The sequence below is a fragment of the Salvelinus namaycush genome, chromosome 23 (assembly GCF_016432855.1).
Source record: "Salvelinus namaycush isolate Seneca chromosome 23, SaNama_1.0, whole genome shotgun sequence".
Classification (NCBI taxonomy): domain Eukaryota; kingdom Metazoa; phylum Chordata; class Actinopteri; order Salmoniformes; family Salmonidae; genus Salvelinus; species Salvelinus namaycush.
The window spans coordinates 39680529-39700086 of NC_052329.1; the positions used below are offsets into that span (position 1 = coordinate 39680529).

The 19558-nt window shown below is 42.0% G+C and overlaps 1 protein-coding gene across 1 annotated transcript; it reads right to left on the reverse strand.

Annotated features, from left to right (window-relative positions):
* Window positions 1-2248: 2248 nt before the first annotated feature.
* LOC120018681 (E3 ubiquitin-protein ligase RNF26-like) lies at window positions 2249-3457 on the reverse strand. The gene has a single exon (XM_038961881.1). The coding sequence runs from the start codon at window positions 3455-3457 to the stop codon at window positions 2249-2251; it is 1209 nt and encodes a 402-aa protein (XP_038817809.1).
* Between the last annotated feature and the right edge of the window lie 16101 nt (window positions 3458-19558).

Here is a 19558-nt window from a genome sequence, read left to right on the forward strand (position 1 = left end):
ATTAAACATTGTTTTATCAACAAGGAAATAATAGCCTTGATTATCTCAAAGATGCTGATGCATCTAGTGCTGATATGATCTATTATGATGAGCAAAGCATCCTGTGAAACAGAACTGGCTGTGGTGCTGTTCTCTTTCTGATGGATTGTATCAAACCTAGGTTTGCTCACACAAGTTGGTAAACCCAATCTGTAACAAAAACCCAGTCTATTGACTGCTCTGAACAGGGATGCGAAGTAAATAGTGAAAGTGCATCAAATACATTTTTTTCACAACAGAAAAACAGTACCGAAAGATTGTTCGTTTATTGTCTCACAGACATTTGTCATTCTCATTCGTGAGCATGTCCACATTCATAAACCTTTATAAAACAAAATAAATGTGTACATAAGTCATATAGCAGACACTCTTAACCAGAGACCTATAGGATAAATTAGGGTTAAGATTTTTCAACTAGTCAGGGATTCAAACCAGCAACCTTTCAGTTACTGGCCCAACACTCTTAACCACTAGGCTACCTGCTACCCCATTCATGGCTTATTGCAACGTCCATAACTTTGTGCCATGGCTCCCGGATACACAGGTCAGTCTTCCTAGACAAAATAAGCCATGTGAATGGCAACATGTGTGGTCTGTGATAAGAGTCCACTGTATATGTAGACAGGAATGTCACACAACAATTAAAGGGCTTTGGGGAAAAGAGGTAAACTCAGAATATAACCTAGGATTTACTCTGGACATCAAAAATATAATATGCCTAATCTTTTTTCATACATTTGTATCAATATAATGTCAAGTCAGATAATTCATGGGCCTAACCTTTTCTCTCCAGATTTTTAGCAATATGTCACATCATAGACCATTGTTGGTTTCATAGTTATTATATTTTTTACATGGGGTGTTAAGAAAATGGTAGGCCTTTGGAAAATGTTGGTTTGGCACTAGATAAAAGGGATAAAGGGCAAAGTATTGAATGAGTGATTACAGCATCTGTTGAAATACCTGACAAATGTTAAGACTTCTGATTGGAACAAAGACAGTGGGAAATGATTATAGGCTACACAATGTCAATGAGACTAAGACAACCATAGGACATCAGTGACACTGTGGTTCACATTCTGGCTCCTCTGTCACAATATTGAAGTCACTCCATCGTGTTTGACCCCAAAATATATTACAGGCAAAGCCTATCCAACATTTATGAAACATTGGCCCAAAAAAGGCATATCAAATATGACTCACCAGCCTTTTGCTTTTATTGTCACTTAACAGGCCTTTCTCCAACACTTTCAATCTAATTCAATAACCATTGCAGTTTGTGCTGTAAATCTTCAACATGGCATTTCCCAGAGCTTTGATCAATACTTATTTTGAGCAAAGAGACAAAATTGAAACAAGGAATTATGAACCCATTACTGACTAATGGTGGTCACTGTGAACATGTCAATGTTTGATCACAAGATAAAAACATTTGAATAACTATAAAGATGAATAAACCTTGTGTGAAGCATACATTAGGTAGTGTTCATATATCAGCATAGTGGAAAGAATTGGCTATAGTGATACAAGTGATGGAATAACAATTTGAACAAAACCCCCAAAAAATTGGTTCATATGACAAGACAGATCTGGTTAATAATTTCTGACACTGATATTTTTAGACAACCATAGCTTATGAAATTAACCTTTTCTCACAATACAAAACCATTTCACACTTTTTACAGGTCTCTGGATGTGAACTGCTTGGAACAATATTGGCTATTGGCAAATTGCATTTGAGAGGTTGTCACCATTTAAACCTATACATAAGCTACAAAATGTGTTTTTACGACAGCATTTAGTACGGTATTGTCTCCAGTGTTTTAAACTGCCAATGGAATGCTTTCAAACTGAACCTATGCTGAATAAAGTCAATTAACTGCTACACAGCAAACATTCCTTATTAGGTTCACACACCACATACAGTTTGGAACGACATGAAGTGTACAGCACATGAAGTGAAGTGTTCAGTAATATGAACAAACAAGTATAAACATTTTGGCAAGCACTGTCATGGTGGTCTGAACAAAATACAGGCATAATTTATGACATCAGCCACGGACGACAAGCAATTTCAGCAGTGCACTGGACTTGGATAGCGTGCGTCTGAGCTGCAATGTACTGCAGGTGTAGATGTAGCCTATAGTCTCTGCACATCCTAAACCTGAGATTCAACATGTTAACAAGGCAGCACTCTGGGTAACGCCCCTCAGAGATACACATCCATGGTATTAAGGATCATATGGCGGCAGAGCGGACAGTTCTGCTGGTAGACGGGCTGGCGCAGCAGTATGTGAGTACAGTCCCGACACAGACACAGGTGGCGGCAGGGCAGCAGCACCACTGTCTTGGTGCTGTCCTGGCAGATGACGCACTTCTTCCTCTCCTCCTGCTCCTTGAGCAGAGTCAGTAGGCTGTCGGCCGGGGGACCCTTGGAGCTGCAGCACTCCTCCCCCGAGGAGAGTTTCTGTAAAGGCCTGTCTGTGCTGCTGGAGCTGGGGAACGCTAGGTCCCACAGGTCATCCATTAGCTGGCCGGGCCGGGCAGCATGTTCAGCGGGTGGTGCTGCGTCTCCTTCCCTACTGTCCGTAAGAGATCCCTGCTCTCTGTCACTGGGCTCAGATTGCCTGGCGTGGCCGTCACCCCTCACTCTGATGTTCCTGTAGACTGGTGTTATCGTTTGGTGTAGGCGGCTGGCCTGCCGCTGAAGCCTCTGCCACACGCCCCTCTCCAGCACGTAGAGGCGATGGAGCGCCCTCTGTATGAGATGCAGGGTGGGGACAGAGTTGACAAAACCGAAGGCGCGCCGGACTCCAAGACTGGTCAGCTCAGGGTTCATGTAGACTGTAGCGGTGACAACAATGGTCGCTGTGAGAATGAGGCCATAGATGTTCAGGAGGAAGACGCTGACAAAGATGTGTCCGAGCGAGCCCAGGAACTCCAGGGCCAGCCTGATGGGAGTCCAGAGAACGACTGAGGTGCCAACCAGGCTGCTGTACAGAAAGGTGAAGAGTGTGAGGGTGAGCTCCACAGCCTTCTGCAGGGGGCAGGAGACCGCCTCCCACATGCTGACTACAACAGAGTAGACGTTCTGTGTCCCGATGAGCAGCAGGTTGACCACCGTGTTGACCAGGTAGAACACCAGGCTGACCACAATGCCACAGCCCTCCCATACCTGCTGCAGCAAGCAGTGGCCACACAGCAGCCCACGGTGGAACAGATCCCTGACACGCAGGAGAACATGTGAGGACAAGTAGCACACCATTTTGAAACTCTCCAGAACACCTCCCAAAAGGTGCACCCAGCGCCCTAACATGTTGACTGTGCCCTGGGCCAAAAGTGTTATGCTGTCCATCATGGCGACCATGCAGAACACAGTGAAGTTCCAGCACTTCACAATTGAGTTGGTCAGTAACATGGGTAGGTTATTCACAAAGGTGATACATGCCGCCAGGAGACGTATCACTGAATGGACTATTAAGAAATGTAGGTCCAGGAGTAAAGATATGAAATTGAAACATTTCCCAATGGTGCAAAAGACAAGGTTCACCAGACCCATGACAAAGCTCTTACTCGAGTTGCTTCACTGTCTTGATAAAATCACTTTTTTTGTCTGGCCAGCAAAGGTTACATATAGCTAGCTAGATAAGGTTGGCAGATGCGTTGTCCACTTCTCGTTCGGTACAATTAGCCAGCTAGCTAAACTAGTTAGCGATCTAGCATAACAATGCTAGCTCTATTAACTAGCTAGCATAGCTACCTGCCAAACCCTTCGGTAGGGCACATTCCACTTGCAATTTCAAACAAACAGCTGTGCAACCGCGTTTGTTTTGGCTAAAGTGCAAACTTATGCACGCACTGTAATCAGCGGACGTTAACTTCCAAACTCGAGCTGGCTAGTACCAGTAACGAGCTAGCTCGTCGGTTAGCCGACTAACTAGCATAAACTTTTCTTGCTAAATACATTTCCGTCTTAGGCTCACACAATGTTACATTTACTCATGACCCGTCGTCAATAACGTATCTCTCAACTCCCTGTTAAAAGTCCACCATAATCATAACCATATTTACACGCTGGCCACCATAACGGTTTCGGTTTGGTCACATGATCTTCTCCTCCAATGAATCACGTCGGCGAGCTTTTTGCGCATGTCCGCATCACATACGTATGTATGTAAATTCGACCGGTTTAAAATTAATTTCCTTAATTGAAGTCGATGCAGTTGGAAAAAATCTTTGATGAAACTACATTCAATACATTTAATTTACAGTTACATTTTCATCAGAACTTTATATTTCATTTATTAAATTAAAGTACATTTAGTGGGCTATGTCTTTGACTAGGCAACTTATCTGTAGTTTTCTTTTTTCACTGGGCTTTAATCATACACTTCAGCCATCGTTTCATTCACGCTGTAAGGGTGACTCAAATTCCCTTACCACTCTGTGTGTTGAGCTTCCCATTACCTCAGCTGATATAGGATGACAATAAAAACTCTGTTTTTCTGAACAATAACTTCAACCAAGTTTCCTTCCTTGTCTGATGATCATCCTCTCCAGCTGGGGGTATGGAAGTGTGGAAGGAGAGCAGATGCCAAAAAGGAACTGATATGATCATGGGAAACAGATTGAATCATTGGAACCAACAAAGACACCATTTGTTTAAGTAATTCATGTTACAGTATGGAGGAAGAGCAGTTGCATGAGTTCAGTTACTTGTTTAGCCTATTAAGAGTCCGGTGTGTTTCTTTGTACTCTATGCCTTTTATGGTAACAGTTTGTCTGGGGGCAGGACTCAGCTTCCCATGTTTGTTTTACTGCTGGACCAAATGCTTCATTTGCAGTGCCATCAGTAACATTAAATTGTATAACTGTTGAGAGGCAGTGGGATATCGAATCATAATTTTGCGGGGGTGCATGTGCATACTATAGGATACCTGGCGAGATTTGATTCTGGGTTGCCGAGATTACAATGCGACCACCAAACTATGTCAGATGAAGATTAGGCCTACATGTCATGCAATTTTGCCTAACTTTGATCATTATTTCCACAAAATTCTAAGTAATAAACCAGTAATAAACCAGTAAAAACCCATCAACGAGGTGATAAAAAAAAAAAGAGCTGAATTTTATGATGGCCTCAGCACACTTATAAATTAATCTCTAAAATTATTGTTTAGATTTTACACAGTAGATACACCCCTCCAGCAAGCTCACATCTGGGATTCATTCCACTAGGGATAATAAGTGTGACACTCAATCACAACCCCAAGGCACAGGGCTACTTACTTCAGCTCCAAAGGGGCATTCCCAATAAGGAGGAGTGTATGGTTCTAGATATTCATTTTAACCAAGAAAAATATGTTTTCTTTTTCATACAAACCCCCCCCCCCCCCCCCCCCCACACACACACACACACACACATTGAACATTTGTCAGTGACGACAGGCCCACAATCTACAACCTCATGCTCCAGGGCAGGGATGGCCAACTTTGATGGAGGTGGGGGCCACAAAAAAACACAACTTATCATGCAGGGCCGTAGTGGCACATGGGTCTGCGTACCTACATCCGGGCCGCCAGTTGCCCATCCCTGCTCTTGGGCCAAAATGGAAACGGTCTCGTCAGAGGCCCTGGGTAAAATAAACAAACAATATTGACATGTGTCCCAGATTGGAGAACAACAGAAGCCAGCAGGATGGGTCCCAGGGTATAATAAGCAAACCGCTTGACACGTTTCCTACAAGGCGAGGGGACACGCCAAGGACGCATTTTCTACAATTGATTTTCCCGCCCCCCGGGTCATTTCCATGCTATAGAGAATGTGACCGGCTGACCCGCCCTTGCATCCTTGTACATGATCGGAAGGCCTAATTGTAGTGTGGGTGTAACGGATGTGAAATGGCTAGCTAGTTAGCGGGTACGCGCTACTAGCATTTCAATCAGTTACGTCACTTGCTCTGAAACCTAGAAGTAGTGTTGCACCTTGCTCTGCAAGGGCCGTGGCCTTTGTGGAGCGATGGGTAACGATGCTTCGTGGGCGACCGTTGTTGATGTGTGCAGAGGGTCCCTGGTTCGCGCCCGTGTCGGGGCGAGGGGACGTACTAAAGTTATACTGTTACATTGGTGCCGTGACCCGGATCACTGGTTGCTGCGGAAAAGGAGGAGGTTGAAAGGGGGGTGAGTGTAACGGATGTGAAATGGCTAGCTACTTAGCGGGTACGCGCTACTAGCATTTCAATCAGTTACGTCACTTGCTCTGAAACCTAGAAGTAGTGTTGCACCTTGCTCTGCAAGGGCCGTGGCCTTTGTGGAGCGATGGGTAACGATGCTTCGTGGGCGACCGTTGTTGATGTGTGCAGAGGGTCCCTGGTTCACGCCCGTGTCGGGGCGAGGGGACGTACTAAAGTTATACTGTTACATGGGCTGTAAAAAAAGAGGGTCACCCCTTTTAACACAGGAAGTGATCTGATGGGTGGCGTCCCCTGGTCTGCGTTAAATGGCTGTTTAACAACTGGGTGTTGTGATGATCTTGTCAACTCTTTGTTTCTCCAAGCAGGGAAAAGATAACTAGAATGAATAGTAATTTATTCATATTTCACTGTCCACTGTCTGCAATCCACTGTCTGCAAAGCTTGAACTATTTTCAATAACTCATAAGAATTAAGTAATATATCACTTTTATATTTCTCATGTGGCAAACCACTATAGTTTCATGACATAATGTGAAAGGAAAGGAAATCAGTTAAACCCCAAATACTTTATTTAACTTTCCTCTTTTGACCTTTAGGCATCTCTATCTCTGAGATGTGTGGCAGGATTTTTTTCATTTAGGACTTTATGGTTAGTTTTCGGGTAGCTTTGTATTGCGACCATCTAATCCTCTGTTGACTTTGGCAGCCTGCCAGTGTAACTGGAGGAGAGTACTATTAATATTCACAGACTGGGAGAGGGTGTGACAGCAAGCAGGGGGTAATCAGCAGACCAGAAGCTTCTATGGGAAAACACAAACTCCAAACAGAAGAAATCACTGGCGAGCAGACTGGTCACAACCCAGGCTAAGACCCTGCATACCACAGCAGCCCACAGGGGTAAGAAAGAGCCATACATGTGCAGAGAGAGAGAGAGCGAGAGAGAGAGAGAGAGAGAGAGAGAGAGAGAGAGAGAGAGAAACAGAGTGGGGGGGGGGGGGGGGGGTGGACTGAGGCACTGACTGACTGAGAAAGAGGAAGATCAGAAAAAGTAAGACTACTGTTGAATGTGGAAGTCCCCCAGGACGACATTCTTGGTCTGTGAAAGTTCTCCTTCCCAGGACCATTGGGATGGCTCTACTTGGTCGACATGGTCTTCACTTGTTAGCTCAATTTAATTTATAATGTTAGAATGCTCAATGTTATGCTTCTTTTAACATTTTAGGAATGAGTCCAGAGATGTGCAAATTTTGACATTCCAAAAATAGGCATCACACATGTGATAAACTGAAACTGGATGGACTTTGGATAAAGAACAGCCTAAATCACTCTCTCACTCTTCAAGGCGTTGGGTAGGACTGGACATACCCTGAAACACTGTTCGTGGGATGTTTAATGGTTAATAGCCTATAATTACATGTAATCACCATGGAGACAGGGATTTGCAAAAGCTTGCATCTCTTATCAAAGTGTCCCTTTGTCACAATCCAAGTTATAGTGACAGAGTTTAGCAGAAAAAAAGGACTCCTGCGCACACTCCGTGCTCCCACCCTTGTGCGCATTGGACAATGACCCTCTCTCATTCGAGCAGATAACCACAAAACAACTTGCTCTTGGGCCTGGCCTGGAAAGAATGACTTCTTTCCCTCTTTCCTTCCTCTAGGCTCTCCTTAGATCATGAGCTATAGAGTCTCTTTCCACCACAGAGAGCGAGCGCGATAACAAACAGTTCTGTCCAATCATCAATCACACTCATGCAGGGACCAGGGTACTCTGGGTTATATGCTAAGGGTGCTAGGCTAGAGAATACGCCAAAGGGGAAATGACAGTGCAACCGGATTCAAGGACAACATTTAAGTGTGTTTATTCCCAACAGATGTAGATTGCGATTGTCATGGGTCTAAAGTTTAATGTAAAGGGACACAAAGACAACCATCAAGAAAACACTTCCAAAACATCACCTAAAATACTCAAAGTAAATAAGATATGCAGATCTCAAGTTGTGAGGATCCTGAATGAAAAAGCAGGACGTTTGTTTGGAACACCCTATGTTTTGTTTTTCTGTGTCCCCTCACAAAATTCGAGAATACCCTGACTTTCTGTCCCTCTCTGTCAGCCAGGTCAAAAGGTTACTCTCTTGGGTCTCCTAGGGTCTTCGCAGTCCCTGGGAACTGCAAGGGGGAGAGGCATCCAGGCACTTTTTTTTGCGTTGTCTTTTCCTTACTCAGTCCCAGTCCATTTTATTTTCCAAACTGAATGCTCCCAATCTTCCCAAACCCTCTGCCTAGAACGTACCATATTACAGGTAAAGAGCACTCATAAGATTTATCTTGATGAAAAAGATAACACCGGCATCTTCTCTGTTTATACTGTACATCACAAATATACAGCAAATCTTCTGACTATTTTACTTGTAATCATTTGCATTTTTACATCATTTTAAAATGAATGGTCAAGGGAAGAGCTGATGACAGCTATAATGCAAGCATAAACTGACTTACCATCAATAACCTCGGAGGAATAAGGCTAACTCAACCTATCATAACAAAGTGGTAGAGACGGTAAGACTATTGTTCCAAAACCCACAACATGGCAGTCATTTACTATATCGCAGCAACGCTGGTCTTAACTGCATTCATCATGACTTCCATGTGCTAAATGAGTATGCTTATCAAGGCACAAGGCGAGACCCAAATGCAGACACAGGAGGCAGAGTGTTTATTAATAATCCAAAGGGACAGGCAAAAGGTCAAAACCAGATCAGAGTCCAGGAGGTACAGTGGCAGACAGGCTCTTAGTCAAGGCAGGCAGAATGGTCAGGCAGGCGGGTACAAAGTCCAGAAACAGGCAAAGGTCAAAACCGGGAGGACTAGAAAAAGGAGAATGCAAAAAGCAGGAGAATGGAAAAACCGCTGGTTGACTTGGAAACATACAAGACGAACTGTCACAGAGAGACAGGAAACACAGGGATAAATACACTGGGGAAAATAAGCGACACCTGGAGGGGGTGGAGACAATAATGAGGACAGGTGAAACTGATCAGGGTGTGACAATGCTATGACATATCGTTTCAATATAAGTCTCTTCTCTTCTAGGTATTTCAGGAATGGTCACATGTACAGTAAACATATGTCACATGACCTAGTAGTAAAACAATGAGTGATTGGCGGAAACGTTTGGATGTTTTTCCATTTTCTTCTCTACATGTCAACTATAAAACTCCACCCTTCCTCATGTGCGCAAGCTCTGACACAATGATGAGAATTGTCCATCCACCCACTGACTGTGAAACCTAACCTACCATAGCCTACACACCACAGCTAGACTAGTCTGTGCTGGGCTGAAAGAAGTGCAGGAACAAATCCCCAGGCTAATCACATTATTGACAGCTGTGTCTTAGGTTGGCCTCTCACCTCACTACTACCAGACTGTCCATTGACCATACGGCTCAACTGTATTTAGATCAATTCATTTGTCTCACAAGAATACTGCACATTGTATTCTATCATGTGAAAGCCAACGAGGCAAGGCATGGTCCACTGTTGCTTCACTCTGTCGTAGCAAAATAAGTACCCATATTCAGGGGTTGAAAAGGAGAACAAAATCTGTCTGGGGATACACCCATGTAAAATCCACAGAATCAGTTTTACAAAATACAAGCTCCGTTTTACAAAAGATGACAATTTATTTCACATCCCCCCCTGCCTGTATTCATGGCTGTTGTTTGCATACATTACATTGTGGATACAATGGATACATTCATAACAGAACAATCTAATATGATACATTCGGTTGACATCAGAATTGTTACTTTGCCTAAACTGAATGTGTGTTACATTTCACTGGTTCGTCTGGAAACAGGGGCCCCTTCATCTGCTAACCTATCACTACACAGTGTAAGGATTCTGCCAAGCCATACAGGAAGTGGAAGCATCAACAGCCTCTTTGTTTACGTCCCCTTTTCATCCAGAGGTGTCGTGATCTCCCTGTTTGACTTCTGGTAAACTTCTGAAGGTCATCCACACACCAGCCACCACTCCGTTGGCCTCTGTCTTACCTAAGGTCGCAGCACTATTATTCCTATAATAAAGTATACATTTTCACACACAAAAACTGAACAAAGATACTCTAGAATCTACATTAAAGTTTCACCTGCAACATGAAGAAATATGTTGTATGCAGCCTTTTCAAATAATGTCAAACATATTTATGTATTGTGTGGTGATTAGCATTGCTCAGAGACAGACGTGTATTCCCTCCCTAGGAGTACTCTATGAGTGAGTGTTGTGGATTGGAGCTTTAACCAAACCAGAGAAAATGGATTTGCTGTAAACACAGATGGAGGGAGGAGGAGGAGGAGGAAGAGGAGGAGGCAGTTGTCGTCATTTATCTGCGTTTAACGTATGTTTCCATCAAAACAGAGCAACGTCTCCACAAACAGATCGTCGTCTGATATCATGGGGAAAGAAAAACAGAGAGCAATGAAGTCTACTGAGCATAAAAGGAGTTGTCTGGTCTGTTGAATGGCCTTCATTACGGTTTTAGAAAGCTTGATCCCCCAGATGGCAACACACCTGCCCTGCACAGGACTACACAGAAGATAATGGGAAGCAACGATGAAAGACTAAAAGCCTTTGTCTCAAAGGAAGCGTGAACACCTCTTCCACCTTTAATCATGGCATTATTATTGATGCCCCCTGCATGTACTGTACCTCACCTCAAGGGCTTTTAAGTTCACAGTATTCTGATCTGGGGAGGCTTGGCAGCTAACTGAGAAAGTGCAGCTAGCTGAGAAAATAGCTCCACAGAGGCCTCTCCCACAGCCTCCAGTAGGTCACTACAACATAAATAAATAAAATACATATCTTAAAGAACACAGGCTTGAAATAGAGCCTATGAACGGCAGACTAAGGAATATTAAAAACAAAGCCATAAATCTATACAAACTAAAATGATGAAATATTGAAATCTTAACAATGATAGTTCCTCATAAAATATCATATCCCAATTACATTTTTACTTAGTCATTGTATAACTTATTATAATATATAAAGAGTTTCATTCCAAAATCCTATACACTGAGTGTACAAAACCTTAGGAACACCTTCCTAATAGTTGCACCCCCTTTTTCCCTCAGAACAGCCTCAATTCATCGGGGCATTGACTCTACAAGGTTTATAACGCGTTCTACAGGGATGCTGGCCCATGTTATCTCCCATGCTTCCCACAGTTGTGTCAAGTTGGCTGGATGTTCTTTGGTTGGTGGACCATTCTCGATACACATGGGAAACTGTTGAGTGTGAAAAACCCAGCAGCGTTGCAGTTCTTCACACATTCAAATAGGTGCACCTGGCACCTACTACCATACCCCGTTCAAAGGCACTTCAATATTTTGTCTTGCCCATTCACCCTCTGAATGGCACACATACACAACCCATGTCTCAATTGTGCCAAGGCTTTAAAGTCCTTCTTTAAAATGTCTCCTCCCATTCATCTACACTGATTGAAGTGGATTTAACATCAATAAGGGATCATAGCTTTCACCTGGATTCACCTGGTGAGTCTATGTCATGGTAAGAGCAGGTGTTCCTAATGTTTTGTACACTCCGCGTACTACATTTTCAGAAATCTTGGCAAATAGTTTTTATTGTTTAAAGAAATTATAAAAGAGGTTGGTGTGTTTTTCATTATCTAATCATGGCATGGTTGTTGAATGACAGACATGCATTTGTTTAAAATCTGTCACTTGATGGTTTTATTTCAGAGACAAATAATCATGGTAATGTTTTTTGTTGTTGCTAAATGCTATATATCCGCCTCACTCGCAGATAAATTAGTACTGCTAGGTTTAACACAGTCAAATGTAACAAATAACTACATTTTTAATAAAGAACTGTACAAATTGCCTCCCAAATGGCACAGTGGTCCAAGGCAGTGTTTGAGGGGTCACTACAGACCCGGGTTTGATCCCAGGCTGTGTCACAACCGGCTGTGACCGGGAGTCCCATTGGACGGTGCACAATTGGCCCAGCATTGTTTACTTGGCTCCTGGCGCTCTAGTGTCTTCTTGTGGTGGGCCCGGGGCCTGCAGGCTGACTTCAGTCGTCAGTTGAACAGTGTTTCCTCCGACACATTGGTGCGGCTGGCTTCTGGGTTAAGTGGGTAGGTGTAAAGGACCGCGGTTTGGCGGGTCATGTTTCAGAGGACGCATTACTCAACCTTCATTTGTGACATGAATATTTAGTGAATGAAATGACATTTAAGTCAATTATCAGATGCTCTTATCCAGAGCGACTTATAATAGCTAGGTGAGACAACCACATATCACAGCCACACATACTGTGTACGAACACGCCATTCCAGCTGAACAATGGATATATAGCGTTTAGCAAAAAAAATACATTTTCATACACATCTAAAAATCTATGAATAAAAATCAGAGAACAGTAATATTTTACCCATTAAGCAAATCATTTCTCATGAAAAAACACACATCTGAAAAATTGGTGTATATTGCATTTTGGAAATAAACTCTTCATATCTCATTGAAACCTCAGTGCTACTATGTCCATTCAATTCCCCTGACACAGAAAGAGAAAGCAGGAGGAGGAGAGAGAGGGGGGGGGAGTAGACAGACAGACAGATAGACAAAGAGCAATCTGATCAAATAAATCAAATCTTAGTTCATAACAATCCACTTCCCTTCAAAGGAGTAGTTCAGTTCGACTCAAAGTCCCACAAATGCAGAGGAGCCAAAATGCCTGTCTATTGCATGTTCCTACTGCTGCCAGTGCCTAATGGTCAGAAGGAACCTTTTATTACTCGACAGCAGTGACGTGTGTGTGCTCTCCCACAGGTGTACAAACAGTCAGCGGCTTTGTATGCAAACACAGTGTATATTGAGACTGTCGACTCGGATACACTTGGTCTCACACCACAGGAGGAGCTCCAATGCCGACGATAAAACTCCTGGCTCGAGTGCAGCGAGCACACTGTGCTTTTTGTACTGGAGCTAGCCTGTTTTTTTCAGACTACCTAAAAAGACTTCTGTCTACCTGTACCAGATGTTTTCTTTCAGCACAGAGTAGTATTTCCTTCTTCTTGATTTTTCAAGTTCTTTATCATGTGGCAAATGTATTGGGGCTTGTAGTTGAATCCATGATTTCCGAAGGCCCAGATATAGTACAGTTTGAGTACAGAGGAATAAGCAGAGCAATCTAAGCTTTCTAATAGGCTTTGATTTATCAATTAGAACAGCTGTTGGTCAAGCAATTGAATGCTCGGGAATGCTCTGGAACCAAATGAAATGTAATTCAATGCCATGTATGCTTTACGAATCCGGCAAGAGAACAGGCCCATGTATCATTTCAACACAATTACAATTTTAAGGGACCCTCAGTCCGATCATACACTATATATACAAAAGTATGTGGACACCCATTCAAATGAGTGGATTCAGCTATTTCAGCCCCACTCGTTACTGACAGGTGTATAAAATCGAGCACACAGCTATGCAATCTCTATAAACAAATATTGGCAGAAGAATGGCCTTACTGAAGAGCTCAGTAGTGAATTTCAACGTGTCACTGTCATAGGATGCCACCTTTCCAACAAGTCAGTTCGTCAAAATTCTGCCCTGCTAAAGCTGCAAGTGTAAGTGTAAGTGTTGTTATTGTGAAGTGGAAACGTTTAGGAGCAGCAACGGCTCAGCCGCTCACAGAACAGGACCGCCGAGTGCTGAAGCGTGTAACGCGTAAAAATCGTCTGTCCTCAGTTGCAACACTCACTACCTAGTTCCAAACTGCCTCTGGAAGCAACGTCAGCACAATAACTGTTGGGAGCTTCATGAAATGGGTTTCCATGGCTGAGCAGCCGCACAAAAGCCTAAGACCACCTTGCGCAATGCCAAGCGCCGGTTGGAGTGGTGTAAAGCTCACCACCATTGGGCTCTGGAGCAGTGGAAACGCGTTCTCTGGAGTGATGAATCCCACTTCACCATCCGACAGTCCGACGGACAAATCTGGGTTTGGCGGATGCAAGGTGAACGCTACCTGCCCGAATGCATAGTGCCAATTGTAAAGTTTATTGGAGGAGGAATAATGGTCTGGGGCTGTTTTTAATGGTTTGGGCTAGGCCCCTTAGTTCCAGTAAAGGGAAATCTTAACGCTACAGCATGCAATGACGTTCTAGACGATTCTGTGCTTCCATCTTTGTGGCAACAGTTTGGGGAAGGCCCTTTCCTGTTTCAGCATGACAATGCCACCGAGCACAAAGTGAGGTCCATCAGAATTCGTTTGTCAAGATCGGTGCGGAAGAACTTGACTGGCCTGCACAGAGCCCTGACCTCAACCCGATCGAACACCTTTGGGATGAATTGGAGCGCAGACTGCAAGCCAGGCCTAATCGCCCAACATCAGTGCCCGATCTCACTAATGCTCTTGTGGCTGAATGGAAGCAAGTCCCCGCAGCAATGTTCCAACATCTAGTGGAAAGCCTTCCCAGAAGAGGCTGTTATAGCAGCAAAGGGGGACCAACTCCATATTAACGCCCATGATTTTGGAATGAGATGTTCGACGAGCGGGTGTCCACATACTTTTGGTAATGTAGCGTATTTTTCACTCATACACGTCAAATGGTTTTTCCCACTATTTAAATGTTATGTAAGTCCTGAGATCTGATAGGACAGCCATGACTGCAGAGGCCCCTGGAGGCTCCTAGGGCCCCACAAACCAAGAGCTGCTGGCAAGGCTGAAAAATGCAGATCAATAAATAACTCCATTGGTGATTGTCTTCTCACAGCTTTCCAATATTTATGTAATGCTTTTCATAAAGCACATACCATGTCCATGTGTCTATGCTTATCCTACAAGAGCTAATATTCAATGTACAGCTACATTTTCAGTCATCAGTCATGGTTAGAAAATAAATAGTTGATTTCAAACACAAACCATCAATGAGCCTACATAGCAAGAGGCCTTATAGCAAGATGTGATTCGCATAATTGGCAATTACTCAAATAATTCACATTTCAGACGAAGACAATGAAGATATTTAGGGGTTCACAGTGAAGCTATGAAACCTATTGTTATTTTCTGAATTTGTATTAGTATTATTTTTCCTTGACTTGGTCAAATAACTCAAGCACTGAGTAACTTGATAAAAAAGAATGGCACCGATTGGACTATTATAAGCAGTTATAAGCAGTCTCAGTTATAAGCAGCCTAGAGACTTGAAACTTTGTATGTAGGTATCTTTCCTCCTGCTGAACACATTTGCCTCAAGGGTCCACCAGGATAGATTTTCCTCCATCTTGGACATTTTTTTAAACTTTAGAAAAATATATTTTTCATGAACCATAAATCAAAATAACAAAATTGGATTAAGAGATGGCTGAATTATTGATAAATAAGGAAATCTGATTTTACGTGTCCATTTAAATCCCTTGTAAATCCACTCCACAATGGCCTATCAACTTTAGGGTCATCAAATACATTACCATGATGAACCATATTAAGTTTGGCATATCTTTAAAAAATAATGAAACTATTAACAATTCACTTTCTTGACTATGTAACGCTAATACTTAAAATAATAATAACATTCAGATTCACTCCAAATTTGGTCTTTGAACTAATCACAATAATCCATAAAGAGTTTGAGAAAATAAAGTTGATGCATTCAAAGATGGCCACCAGTAGAATCATGTCAGCACATATTATGCTAAATTATGCTAAAATTGCTTTAAAAATATTTTTATCTTGAACCATAGGACCAAATGACACCACATTTGGAATGTAGGCCCATGGTACATGTCTTAACTAGAAAAAAGCTTAAAAGCTAAGGCATTGGTCAAAAGATGGCTGAGTTATTGACAAATAAAAAAATTGCTTTTACGTGTCCATTTAAACCACAGTGGCCTATCAATTTGAAACTTGTCATTGCTATCATGGACGTCCCAAAGATGACCCACATTGAATTTGGTATTGAAACAAAGAAACTATTAACAACGCATTATTTGCATATGCAATGTTTATGCTCAAAATCATCTGCTATCATCTTCTCATCATGAACCATACTTCAGATTCACTACAGATTTGGTATTTTGACTCATTACATCATTCTTTAATGGTTTTGAGAAAAGATTGTTGCTGCGTTCAAATATGGCTGTACTGTACCTATAGATGCACATGAGCACATATGCTACTGTTGAAAATACTTGAAAAATCTTCTTCTCGTGAACCATAAATCAGATTGACTCCAGATTTGGCATATAGACTCAATGAATTTGCCTCTGATGAATTTGAGAATGATTAGTTGCTGCATTCAAATTCAGTCATGCTACACCACTAGACGGCACCACGAGGAGCTCGCGATTGGCGCAGCGGTCTAAGGCACTGCTTCTCAGTGCAAGAGGAGACACTACAGATGCTGGTTTGATTCCAGACTGTATCACAACCGGCCGTGATTGGGAGTCCCATAGGGCGGCGCACAACTGGCCCAGCATCATCCGGGTTAGGGTTTGGCTGGGGTAGGCCGTCATTGTAAATAAGGATTTGTTTTTAACTGTCTTGCCTAGTTAAATATAGGTTCAATAAAACATCACACCAGGGCTATAAGAATTGAACCGATGGCCATGACATGTGTAAATGTAAACCATATGTACTATCTAGAACCTAAAAGGGTTCTACCTGAGACAGCCGAAGAACCCTTTTTTCTAAGAGTGTATACGTCCTTAGAAGCTGTGTGAATATAAAGTCACCGCAACATCAGATGGATGCACCAGACTAGTTGTGAAAGTATTTCTGCATAAATTGGTCATCAAATGTGATCGGATCTTCATCTAAGTCACAACAATAGACAAACATAGGGTGCTTAAACTAATAACACACAAATTATTGTATTTTTCTTGTCTATATTGAATAAATCATTTAAACATTCACAGTGTAGGTAGGACAAAGTATGTGAACCCCTAGGCTAATGACTTCTCCAAAAGATAATTGGAGTCAGGAGTCAGCTAACCTGGAGTCCAATCAATGAGATGTTGGTTAGAGCTGCCTTGCCCTATAAAAAACACTCACAAAATTTGAGTTTGCTATTCACAAGAAGCATTGTCTGATGTGAACCACGCCTCGAACAAAAGAGATCTCAGAAGACCTAAGATTAAGAAATGTTGACTTGCATAAAGCTGGAAAGGGTTACAAAAGTATCTCTAAAAGCCTTGATGTTCATCAGTCCTCAGAAAGACAAATTGTCTATAAATGGATAAAGTTCAGCACTGTTGCTACTCTCCCTAGGAGTGGCCGTCCTGCAAAGATGACTGCAAGAGCACAGTGCAGAATGCTCAATGAGGTTAAGAAGAATCCTAGAGTGTCAGCTAAAGACTTACAGAAATCTCTGGAACATGCTAACATCTCTGTTGACGAGTCTACGTTACGTAAAACACTATACAAGAATGGTGTTCATGGGAGGACACCACGGAAGAAGCCACTGCATTGCTACACGTCTGAAGTTCACAAAAGAACTAAGAGCTGCTTTGCTGCCTCACCTTGCCATCATCGACAAAAAATGAATTCCAAAGTTTATCAAGACATTTTGCAGGAGAATGTAAGGTTATCTGTCCTCCAATTGAAGCTCAACAGAAGTTGGGTGATGCAACAGGACAATGACCCAAAACACAGAAGTAAATCAACAACAGAATAAAATACGACTTCTGGAGTGGCCCAGTCAGAGTCCTGACCTCAACCTGATTGAGAAGATGTCGCATGACCTCAAGAGATAGGTTCACACCAGACATCCCAATAATATTTCTGAACTGAAGCAGTTTTGTAAAGAGGAATAGTCCAAAATACCTCCTGACTGTTGTGCAGGTCTGATCCGCAACTACAGAAAACGTTTGGTTGAGGTTATTGCTGCCAAAGGGGGGTCAACCGGTTATTAAATCCAAGGGTTCACATACTTTCCCCACCATGCACTGTGAATGTTTACACAGTGTGTTCAATAAAGACATGAAAATGTGTAATTGTTTGTGTTATTAGTTTAAATAGATTGTGTTTGTCTATTGTTGTGACCCAGATGACGGTCAGATCAAATTTCATGACCAATTTATGCAGAAATCCAGGTATTTCCAAAGGGTTCACATACCTTTTCTTGCCACTGTAGATATAATTGGCACCAGTGGCACCATAAGATACTAAAGCATTAACTATTGAACAAGTGGACTTTGTCTCTTGCAAATGAATGTCAGATTTAAATTGTGCAGACGAATAATGTGAAAAATTGTGATTATTATATCTGTATATTCACATATTTTTGCCCTACTATGTGGTCTGAATGTAGTGAAAAGTGGATCTTTTAGAAACCGGAAGTCCTGCCGCTTGCGCAGTCAGCGTATTACAGCTGTGAGAGTGTATTGAAGTACTTTGGAATGCTAAAATGGCGTGTACTTAGTGGGATTTAAATCATTTACACAAACAGATTTCAACAAAATAAAGTCCCAGATTACAAAGATGACGGCAATATACAAATAAACTAACGCTGAAAATATTTCAGAAATCTTAACATTAGTCAAATTGACCCGAGAATTGGTATATAAATTCAACAGTGTTGGGGAGAAGTGAACTACACGTAGTTCAACTTGTTATTTAACTACATTTTGCAGTAGCTTGGTCATAGTTTAACTAACTATAAATCTAGGTATTGTTTTCAGTAGTTAATTAACTTTTTGCCATTTAGTGGTCTAGCTAACTACTGAAACTACACAAACCTTTTTTGCAAACAGAAAATAAAATTCCTAATTCTCACTTGAAACATAGTTTTTGTGTTGAATATGCTAAATTACACATTCTGTTGACATCTTATTTCAGAGTGATTTGTTCTTGCAATTTCAAGTCTATGACATTTTATATTTAGATATGATAATTTATGAAGTAGTTTGGATGTAGTGAACTACTTTTTCAAAGTAACTTTAGTTAAGTAACTATATTTATCTTAAGGCTAACTTTAGTTTAGCTTAACTTCTTCCAGTGTGAAGTAATTGGTACCTTGGTAAACTAGATTTCTAGAGTAGCTTCCCCATCACTGAAACTCAATGCATTAAGTAATGAGTGCTTGCTTTGTTATCCAACTGATCTTGCGTACCCCGTTCATTGCTGCTCGCAGCTATATTTTATATTCTATTATATTCCATTCTAAACTAACAAGGAACCCTTGTACCAAACCATGTTATCATTAAGGCTGCCTGTTCAGAAAGATTAGGCTACTGACTGTACTGAGCTCTCTCCCCTACAAGTTCCTCCCACCAACTGCACTGTCCCTCTCGACCATATCTG